Here is an 11897-nt window from a genome sequence, read left to right as displayed (position 1 = left end):
GTTTGAAAACCATTTGTCCAACAAACTCCAAACTTGGTAGTTATCGTCCCAGTAACAATGGGATACAAATATGTGAAAATGGTGAGGTTTTATAAAACAAGATGGCCGCCACTTATATGTTTACATTTGAAATTTAAACCTGCTTCAGTTGTCAAACGATTTACTTGACTAACTCGAAACTTCACAAGCATCATCCTTGACACTAGCAATACAACTGACTTTTAAGAAACTGGTGTTAAACTGAAATGGCTGTGTGACGCATTTCTTCTTGAAACCTCTCGAAATGTACTTCTTTGGCATCACTGAAGTGATTGACCTGACACTTGGCAGATATTATCACCATCCAAACCTGCTTGCAAAGCAGAAGTTGCTGTGATACAATTCAATAGTAAAATGGCTGCTGCTAATTTCACCAAAACGCGCCCTTAACAGCAGACTGCTTTTATTTGAAAACTGTCTGACTCCAAACTTGGCAGACATCATTCCGGTGCCAGCGGAATACAAATATGTTAAAATGGTCATGTTTCGTGAAACACTATGGCTGCCACTCATACATTTTCTTCTTATGTTTAAAACTGCTTCAGTTTAAAAATGGTTCACTTGAGACACTCCAAACTTGAAAACTATCGTGCCTGTGTCGGGAAAATTTACATTTTCAAAAATCGCATTTGTATGTTAAACAAGGTGGCCGCCGGGTGCTGAATACATTTGGATAAATTACAATAAAATACAAGCTGGATACATTGGCTGTCAGATTCTGAAAACATTTTGCTGCTGCGTCCTTGCAATTGGCGCCGTGACACATTTTTTCGATAAAATCTTTCAAAATCTTCTTGGGATCCAGTGAAGCAATTGATCTGAAACATGGCATATATCATCAGCATCCAAACCCGTATCAAGTTTGTGAAGCAGAAGTTGCTGTGATAAATTTTAATGTCAAAACGGCTGTCACAAATCTTATCGAAACCCGCCCCTAACAACAAACTGCTGCTGTTTGAAAACCGTTTGTCCAACAAACTCCAAACTTGGTAGTTATTGTCCCAGTAACAATGGAATACAAATATGTCAAAATGGTTATGTTTTATAAAACAAGATGGCCGCCAGGTGTATGTAGCAATACAGCTGACTTTTAAGAAACTCGAGTTTCTTAAAAGTGCCTGGAGCATTTTTGAAAAAAAAAAAAACATTTCAAAATCTTCTTCTGTGGAACAGTTGAAGTGCTGATTTTAAACTTGGCACATTGAGAACTAAACACGCTTAGACGGGTACTGAGTAAAACTGCCTGGCAGTTCTAGTTAGTATATTATTATTATTATTATTATATTATTTATTATTATTATTATTATACGCTCTTGTAGTTACTGGTGCCTCTCGCATGTTTGTGTGTCTTTTGTAGCCAGATATGGTAACATGTTTTTAATAACATTCCAGCATTCCCCTACTCGCACTTGAGCAGAAGCATTTCCACCATTTGCTTCCTCGCATGCGTACATTCTCGGTGGATCGGAAGGACCTCACCACACCATTTGTAGGTTTTGGTCACGATTGTTTGTTTCTCGCTGAAAGTTACCACCACCTGCTGGATGTAATACAACATGACAACTATATAACATATAATTCATATAGTGTTGATAATGTATAAAAAACAAAACCCCATCGTTTAAAAAAAAACAACTAAATGAATCTGCTAACAATTTCTCATTATTAGGTTGTGGTTGTGCTTACTTTTTTGCACATCTTATTGAATGCATTATATTTTTTCTGTTTTTCTTTTTTTAAGCACACGTGCGTGAATCCGTCGTCAAGTTTTCATTAAATTTCTCCTTATCACTTAAATTACAAACTCACGAGCATTTCTGTGCTGCAATAAACTTCCCTTTAATGTCTCAGTTGTGCGTTCTTGGCTCTTCCCATATTAGGAATAAGGTAAGGTCACATGATCATGCCTCTGGTCCAATCACGGTGTTAGGTTTGAAGCTACTGAATTCAAACTATTTTGGGAGTTTCGGATTTCAGCACGCAAATAAGGAAAAGTGGACGTGTGTAAATATGGAGTCATAGCATATAACTGAAATACACAATCTAAGCCGTAAACATGGAAGGGAAAGTAATTGGCCCTGGTCCGTACCGAGCTACAAAACTGGTAAGTGCTCTGCTTCTCCACTGGTACAAAGTCTGCGGGGAGGTCGTTGTGTCGGTTATGCGGTTACCAATGGTTCACCAAGGAAACTAAATCCGAGGAGAAACGCTTTAATTTTTAAGATCTGCATTTCAGGTTCGTTGAATTGTGGTGCACGTCAGAGTTCTTCATTTTTTTTTCAGTGCAGCTGAACCTATTTTAAGGTTTAGTCAACAGTACGATAATTGTGTGCGTCTGTGAAACTGATTATAAATGGGCTCAAATTATGCAGTTAATTGTGAGTATACTAGGCTATGTAGGGACACCGTTTATTGTAACGTGTGTTTAGGCTGAGCGCATATATATATATATATATATATATATATATATATATATATATATATATATATATTTGTGAAATAATTAGAATTGTAGGACTTATGTGGTAACGCAACCTGTGCTGTACCCAAAGTATGCTGTCTATGTAAAACAAGTTAATACATAGATATGCAGGCCTATTTTGTAAAATGTGAGCAGGACAAAAAAACCATGAAAATAATTCCTCTATTTTGTTTTGCTTCATGAGTTTAGTATGTAACCACTCACTGCTGTACCAAACACAGGGACGTGCCTTTCTTGTTCAGGTTAAGTAAGGTTTACACTGCATCTGTTTGTTTTTGGGATTTTTAAACAAATCAAACTGCCGACATGGTAAAGTGCACAGAAGCCTGAAATATGGAATAATGTATTAAACAGATCACATTATGTCTGTAAAACGTAACGTTGATGGGATTAAGCACTGTACACACACACTGCTTTGTAACAGGAATCATTTGGCATAGCTGTTCATACCAATGATTGGTGCAGCTTGTTGCCCCATTTTAATAACTGTAATGGGTAATTCCATGATGTCACCCCAAAACAAGTTGAATTTTAAACTCAACCGTCTGATTTACACCAAACTCGGTTCTTTGGATTTTCAGGCAAACAAGCACACATTTACATTGTTAGACTGATCATGTAAAGGGATCAGAGGTTAACCAACCTTCTACTCAAAAGTGGTTTGTGCCACAGACTTGAGAGGTGTAATTTTAATAGAAACCTCAAAGCAAAAAAAAAAACAAAACAAAACACATTATATATACTTTGAAAGAAAACAAAAGAAAGTTACACCTTAACACAGGTTTTGACCTTTGACTTTGCAGTGAAACCCCAAAAATAAAAATCTCAAAAAATTACCAAAAACAGCTCCAGGTCTTGGCTTTGTCTGTACAAAATTTCAGGAAGGTAATATTCTTGGTTTGGGGACTTTTATATCCAATTCATGCACCCTGGTAGGAATCACAGCAGTATCGCTGGCCAGAGAAAGGTGACAAATGCTTAGTACCCTTAGTACCCTATATGCACTAGTCTCACTTCGTCTTCCTCAAGAGGCTACAGGTTTCAGAATCAAGATCTCAAAAATGAATAACACTGGCGAGAGAAGGGGTAATTGCCTGGTGTGACCTTTGTTACAAAACTAATTTTTCACCTTTAAGAGGTGATGACACTTTTTAAAATGTGTTTCCTGTATTAAAAACAAAAAGGAAGTGTCAGTTCAACGTAGTACATATTTGCAATAGTCTGAACTTGGGTGGGGTCATACTGTATTACAGAACAAACCTTTATTTTCACGGCGCGTCAGTCAACACGTTAGTGTAATTTCATGGTGTTGATCCTCTTTTTACCTGACTTGACCTTGTGTCTGGTTAGGTTGCTGAGCTCTTTCCTGTCAAGTTAATAACCAATATCTTGTTGTCTCTTTCTTTCTTTAGCTAACACTTATTTCATTCAATTACACTATGTAACTCAATTTTTTGTTCCTGGGTAGTAAGTGTTATTTCCTAATTGCTTATTAAAAAAATTATAAAAATGGCTATTATTCCCCACAAACTTTGCTTTTGTGACCAGGACAGTGATATGTCAAAATATCATTATTTCCAATGGGAAAATGGGAAAATGCGTGTCTTTTCATTCACATAGTCAGAAAAAAACAACATATGAATCCAAATTAACATGTATTTATACTAAAGTAATACAAAGATGACTACAAAAGATTTAGAAGTGAGTAGTTTTTCGAGATTTACAATCTCGAAAAACTACAGTGTTATTTATTTCAATACACAGTGTTATTTATTTCAATATTTTTGTTCACTTACAGTGGAATGAAACAATTAAGCTGTTTCGTGCTGGCATGCCATTGAGGAAGCATCGGGTTCATTTCCGTACCTATGAAGGCTGTTTCACTGCTTCCGAAGCTGTGGACTGGCTACACGAGCTCCTTAAAAGTAACCAGAACTTTGGCCCCGAGGTCACCCGTACTCAGACTGTACAACTGCTAAAGAAATACTTGAAAAATCATGTGATAGAGGACATAAAGGGAAGGTGGGGCAAAGAAGACTTTGAGGACAATGGACAATTGTACAGGTAAGAGGAACAATTGACATCACCCAGTCCTCTTTAGGGGCTTGAAATATTTTGCCATGTATATGACAATTATGGTTTATTTGGTAAGTGAGTTAACTACTGCATTCAATACTGTTTACTATGGAAATAATTGCAAAACCCCCCCCCCCCCCCCCCCATCCTTAATATAAAGGCACCAAATCATTATGCTTTTGAGTCTGAAACATGAAACTGAAGATTGTAAAGCAAGATTGCAACTGTTTTTTAGGAAATATCTTATCGGTATTTAATTTAGGAGTACATTGTTATGTATAGATACCAACTACAGTTAATATTCTTTCTTATTTAATACAGGTTTCCTCCATCATCCCCACTAAAGCCATATCCTAAAAGGCCCCAGTACACTGAAAAGAATTGTATTCCCAAATTTCCGAAATGGGATGATTATGAACCAGTGTCTTCACAAGATAATCCAATGAGGCCACTTGTTCTGGTAAGACATACATACACATACTTTATCAGTCTTCAAATTAAAATACAAAGAACATACTATATTTGTTGGGTGATTTATACATTTCACTTGTGTGTGTGTTTTTTTTTTTTTTTTTTTTTTTTAAGAATTCAGAGTCGTGGAACAAGCGGCACAGCATTGCGATTGGAGAGGTGCATGAGTGCAAGCTTGTACACAGGAGAGAAATCTCACCAAGGAACGTGGAGCACGTTTGGAAATCAATGACTCTTGCACAGTATGTAAAACTTGTGGTTGATAACTCTTGCACAGTATGTAAAACTTGTGGTTGATAACTCTTGCACAGTATGTAAAACTTGTGGTTTGTTTTTCCTGAGATACACATGACAGAGTTCGAGTGTCAACCTTTTTGCTATAATATGAAGTGTACTGAAAGAAAGTCTAACATACTACTGTAGTTCTCACACCACAAATGTAAAATAAACAAACGAGCAATAGATATACTACTCTGTAGCATCCGCGATGAATGCGAAAGCTGTTTATTTTAACTTGATTTTCAGTTGTACTTGTTTCATACTGCCATTGCTTTATACTGGCCCTGGTAAAAGTATCTTGTGATCTGGCACTATCATATACACCCCGAAGTAAGGTAATAAATGTCATAAATTAAATGTAGGCATTTATAAAAAATGAACTACCTATTGCATCTGTTTAAGTGGTTGTTAGCAATAATTACCCAACTATTCTCACAGCATAGGCTACTAATGCTTAGGTATAGGGGCTGATCGTTCCAAGAAGAAACTAATAATGTCATTGTCACTAATAATCAGAAATTATTTTTTTATTTCTGGACAAATGTCTGAATGCCTCACATTTTGAAAAGGGACTTAATGCTTAAGATTGGTATATTTGTGTAGTTATGAATTATATATATTTTTTATAATATAAACAGTTTACAGAAGATAGTGGGACTGGAATCCCTTCATGGAGTGCTGGACTCAAAACTGATGAACCCCAAGCATATACTTTACAATGTGTACAATACCAATAAGCAAGGAGTTGTGGTTCTGCAAGACAAATCTGGTAAGGTATCCTCAAGCTGCAATGGATTCATTTGACTTTAATTTACATATTAAACATGTTTTACTTCATAAACCCATGTTCTCATATTAGCTGTATAGATGTTTCCTGTCAACTTGTTTTCAGCATTGTAAAATACCCTTTTGTGGTGCGCAATCCAAATGTGGACCTAAATGTATTGACTGTCTGTCACACTGCTGACATAACTACATTTAGTTTATTTTTTATCTTCTACAAACTTTAGTCATAAAGTCTTAATCCACAGACTTAAAAATTGTCAGTAGTTTATTGTTTTCAGGGTTTCACATTTGTGTAGGTCTGTATGTGTACATTCAGTTTTTAAAACTTGCTCATCTTTTAACAGAAGACCTTCCTCATTGGGTTTTATCTGCCATGAAATGCTTGGCAAACTGTAAGTATCATTTTTATGCTTGACTTGCAGAAACACTGCCTTCCTAAAACTTCTTATCTGTAAAATTATATAAAATCCAAAAACGACCAAAATGTTGGCTGTTTTTGTTTAGCACTGCATACATACAGTATTGTGTGTTTTTGTTTTTTTTTTCTCTCAGGGCCTAATGGTAGTGAGCTTAAACAGCCGATGTATCCTGGGTTTGAGAGAGACGTCTTGAAAACAGTAACAGATTACTTCCACAAACTGAAAGAGCCCTTGCTCACTTTTCAGCTCTATGATATTTTCATCAATGTCCTTGGTGAGTCATTAGCAAGACTTATTATCAAAGTAATAAGGCTTTATTTAATGTATTTCACTTACTGTATACTTTGTAGGTTGGCCGCTGTTGGGTATATAGTGTTTGAAGTCTTTGTAAATAAAACTGTATTAGTCATAGTATTTTTTTTTTGAATTACAATGTCTACATTTGAATGGGTATGCTGTTAACAGAACCTCTCCGTTTGAATGTACTGGTTGGCATAAAGAAGACTCTTGACTGGATTACATTTTTAAGGCTTTGCTTTGGGTTGATTAAAGCTATGCCTGTGTAATTTAACATGTTCAGTTTGAATCACCCTTTTTTGTCTGTAACTTCATTGTTCTCACAAAGTAATCTGCATGGAATGTTCCTTGAACACACCGCACACTGCATGCTGCAGTTTTTTAAAATTGTTTGTAAGCATGATTTATGTCAACTTATGTCACTGTTTGAAAAGTGGGTCTTTCTTTATCTGTAACTTTTTTATTCGTTTGTCACCTTGCGTTTCATTGCACCTCATGCAGCGTTGTCAGGGTTTATTACACTGCCGAAGCAAACCCCACAAAGGAAGGAAACTGTAAAACAACCTCTGCGAATTCAGCAGAAGCCAACAGCTGAAGAGGGGACAAGGTGCAGCCTCAGTTCCCAAATATCTATTGAAAACATTATGCTGAGCTTGTCTAGAAAGGTACAGCAAGGGGCCTGTGAACCAGTTGAATCCCTGCAACATGTGATCAGTGCTCATTCAAGAGAATGGAATGCTGAAAGTCTTAGACCCTTACCAATAAACTGCAGAGAAGCACCTAGCTCAAATGGGAATACTTGTTCACACAGTGTTACTGCTAAAAAAGAACAGGGATACCAGAGATCCATCTCCCAACCTTTCTTGATCCACACAAACCAAAGTAGCCTACGGCCTAGAAAACACATTTCAGATGAAAACCAAGTGTTAAAAATAAATCGCGGCAATAGCTTGCAAAATCTCAGGGGACTTCAAAGTGAGACTTTAAACCCTTGGGTCTCCACATACAGATACTGCTCTGAAGAAAGCTTATACCGCGCAGATCTCGGAAGGAACAGACATTCTTTTTCTGCCTTCGCTTCCACTGCTGAACTTTTGGCAAACCCTGAAGACAAAGAGAGCACAGATCAGGGGTACGGAGTGATGCTGCAAAAAGCACAGTCTGCGCATTGCATGCCAAATACACACGGTTCCCATTGGAAATCCTGCCAAGATTGTTTCTGCCCAGGAAATGCGTCAACTTTGCCATTGAGGAACGAAGGGACTGAACGTCGGAGTGTTGATCGGGGTAATTTTCATCATGCAAAGACTTCAAGGCAGAGAAGTGCCAAAGACTGCCTCCTCTCTGAGAATCCCTGCTTTACTAACTCCTTCAACAAGCTCCAGCCTGGCTCTCCAAGCAAACCCCTTGCAGAGTTAAGCACTGCCCCTCTATCTCTGGCTTTGGGTCAAAAAGCTTGGTCCAGCTCACTCAGTGATATTGGTAGCACAAACCCTCAGTCAAACAGCATGTCAAGTAAGCACCATTTCACAAGAGAGGATGATTCTCTCTGTGGAATCATCTTGTAGCTTTTGTTTTACAGGCATTGGTGGCATTTGATTGTTGGGTTCAGGTGTTTTGAATAAATCGAAAGTGAATCTTTTAACTGTTTTCAAAATTATAAGCTAGGTCTATTTTTTAATTTTTTTTTGCTTGCTGAATGTTAAACAAAAGCTATTGATCATCTGGTGGTTTTTAGAAGAGTTGGTGGATTTTTTTTCTTATCTAGTTGAAGTTGTAAGTCATACTGTTTATCATTTATTTCTGACTAGCTAATTTTTATGGATTCCTTGAAATGGGGCATATTTAGAATCAAAATTTTGTTCCTCATGGTATAGGCCTTCTGCAGAAGCAGCAAATTGCAACCGAAGCCCTTCAGGTTTGCTGTCTTCTCCTGCCTCCAGCGAACAGGAGAAAGCTGCAGTTACTGATGAGACTGATGGCACGGATTTGTCAGAATACTCAGATCCCACCACTCAATGATGCCATTGGGACCAGAACCCTGGTAGGTTCATAATGCCATCATGTAACTTCCATTGCCTGTTGTGCATTGAAGCCCCATAGATATAAGTACATACATTTTTAATATCCAGTAGAACACAAAACAAAAATATAATTTTTTATGTAATTCCACATCAATATCTGGGCACTTTTTGGTTTAAATGTCATGGGTTGTTGTATTAGATTGGTTGTTTGGGGTATTACTAAGTCCCCCCTCCATTTATAGCAGAAACAATACCTTCCATTCAGACCAGAAGCAATAGCTCTTAAATACTGTGGGGTTTTTCTCTCCTCAGATGGTTCAGACCTTTTCTCGTAGTATCTTGTGTTCAGCGGATGAGGTTGACTTGGATGAACTTCTGGCCACTAAGCTGGTAACATTTATGATGGACAATTATGATGACATCCTGCAGGTTCCTAATCGGCTTAAGAGTGCAGTTGAGGAGCATTTAGCCCACATGCGAAGAGTTCAGGTGGGTCAGTTTTATAATATGCATGGTTAGAAATCCTGTTTAAAAATACAATTAAAATAAAGCTCCGTGCACATGTCTCTTGCAGCGTCTTTTTGGAAAATTTCACCAGTATGCTACATATACCAAGGGACTTTTAGTATTCTGCATACTATTAGATGCATCATACTCCTATGCAGATGTTATACAAAATATTCAGTTTATATGGATTTTATATTATATACTAATCAGAATGAATTTAAACGAGTTTTGTTAATTTGAATGGACTTTTTGTTTATTTTTTTATTTATTTTTTTCAGATAAAGTATGCTGGAGCTGATGCAGATGCCACTCTTGTGTCTCAGTCCTACTGCAAACAGATCAGCAAAGAAGAGTTTGATGAGCAAAGAGCCAGCAGCTCGCTGGCTCCAATGGCGGAATTGCTGGAAGGGATTATTAAGGATAAAGAACTGTCTGTCAAAGACAAAAAGAAGAAACTTAAACAGGTAATGCGGCATTTCTGTTTCAGACCTGGCAATCATTTCATGTGTTTTTAGTAAAACCCATATTCAAATGTAAAAAAACACAATTTCTAAGGGAGGTATTGAGATGCCACTGCTTCATTTTTACAGTTTTCTTTTTTTTTTCCGTAAGTTTCAGAAGTCTTATCCTGAAGTCTACAAGAAGCGACTTCCCACAGTGGAAAGTGAGGCAGCTCTGTTTCCAGAAAAACCTACGTTTAAACCTCAGCTGATGTTTTTCACTCTGAAGAAACCATTCCAGCCATTTCAAAGAACCAAGAGCTTCCGGACGTGAGATTCAGCTTTGGTTGCAAATTTCAATTTGTCAAACTTTTATTGCTGTAAGTCATTTCACCAAGATGTAACTACTGAAAGAAATCCTGAGTTGTTGTATTTTTTTTTTTTTCACTCTCCAGAATAAATTACAAAGCTAAAAGTGCTGTACATCTAAACGCTAAACTTGGTCTTTTAAAATCTCTTTACTGAATACCTTCTCTGGGCTGTCTCCTAAGCAGTCCAGCATAAAGAATATACATCCAAACAAGCTTTTTTATTTTGATTAAACTGTCACCAAGTTGTGTTGTACACTTCAAAATCTGGACTGCAATACACTATCAAACTATTAACAAGAATTAATTTGTAGGAGAGGGAAATGTTACAAGTCCCAAAATAAACTAGGATTGTTCTGCTGCATAAAGTGTTTACAAGGAATATTTATAGGCCATGTTAGCGTACTACTAACATTTCACCTGTACACAATATATGCTTATTTAGTCTAGGGTGGGTTTTTTTTCAGTTGTCTGTTAAATAATGATTAATGTACATTTCTTGTACCCAGAACATGGCATTCATGTACATTTCTTTAAACTAGTTCATGCCAATAAGATGTAGATACTTGAAAATTATTATTTTTACACCGGAATAATCACTGTACTATTTAGTGCATTAAATAAATGTTTGTGAAATAATTTTTATCTGTTACATTTGGTCAGTGCTTCACAGAGCAGCAGGTTGGTATTAAAACAATTCTATGTCTTGTGTTTGACCAGGTACTGTAATTAAACCTAACTGGAGGGATGTGTCATTCTATGGAACTTTAACAACAGAATACAGATGTACATCTGAGTGCATTTTTTGGTATTGATTGATGTGTGTTCGGTTTATGCAGGTACAAGGATATTTAAATGTGTGTTAATAAGTTGTTACATTTCAGTTAAGTAGGACATGTTTGTGTCGATACTGTAATTCAAGGTCTTGCTGACTGTAGTGATTCCTTTATTGTATGTATTTGTATTTCCCACTGTGCAATTCCCTTTCCTGTCGGCTGCCAGTTTTAAGTGTTAATCTTTGGAGCACAAGTTTGTGTTTTTAAGTTTTAAATACATAACTGCCATGGTAGTCTTTTAAAAGTATCTCTGCATGTGTATCTTGTGTGGTGCCCCGTCTAAAAATGTAAGTCATTGAACACCATGTCAGACAAAGTGTTTCATTTTTTAAATGTTGACAATTCAGCAAGACAGTGACTATTCTTTCAACCTTTTGGTGTCTGTAAATACACACTGTAAGAACCACAGTCAAACATTTTCAATCTAATTGACCAATAAAAGACACATGTAGGCAGTGAGTCCTGTTGCTGCTTGTAGTTTCTTTATTTGTTGAAGATTATGTTGTACCATTGTAAAATCTGCCCTGGTGTATAGGTGTCCAAGTTATATAACTGGACACACAGGTTTTATCAGAAGGTTCAACACAAACACTTTTGTGATAAATCACTTCTGTGTTTGTACTTTCTAATTTAGGAAGCACAATTGAGACCGTGCAGCAGTAGAGTTGTTGTGTGACCTAACCTGTGTGCATTGTAACCATCAGTTACTCGGTTCAAAACACTGACAAAAGACCAACAATGCATGTGTGTGAAATAAGGCTAATGGTAACATTGTTTTTAGAAAGGTAGAAATATGACCACTTTAATAGTCAATATCCCAAGTAATTACAACAATACAGTTTGGCAACCATAGAAGCATATATTGGGCTCCTA

The 11897-nt window shown here is 36.8% G+C and overlaps 1 protein-coding gene across 1 annotated transcript; it reads left to right on the top strand.

Annotated features, from left to right (window-relative positions):
- Positions 1-1986: 1986 nt before the first annotated feature.
- On the top strand, positions 1987-11474 carry LOC121316829 (DEP domain-containing protein 1B-like). The gene is made up of 11 exons (XM_041252065.1): positions 1987-2143; positions 4320-4585; positions 4919-5057; positions 5183-5310; positions 5986-6116; positions 6478-6525; positions 6686-6826; positions 8727-8893; positions 9186-9362; positions 9659-9844; positions 9993-11474. The coding sequence occupies exons 1-11, from the start codon at positions 2096-2098 to the stop codon at positions 10152-10154; spliced, it is 1593 nt and encodes a 530-aa protein (XP_041107999.1). The 5' UTR covers positions 1987-2095; the 3' UTR covers positions 10155-11474.
- The last annotated feature ends 423 nt before the right edge of the window (positions 11475-11897 follow it).

Source organism: Polyodon spathula, chromosome 1 (genome assembly GCF_017654505.1).
Source record: "Polyodon spathula isolate WHYD16114869_AA chromosome 1, ASM1765450v1, whole genome shotgun sequence".
In the NCBI taxonomy this organism is placed as follows: Eukaryota; Metazoa; Chordata; class Actinopteri; order Acipenseriformes; family Polyodontidae; genus Polyodon; species Polyodon spathula.
Note: the sequence above shows the minus strand (reverse complement) of the source record. Positions and strands in the feature narration are given on the sequence as shown.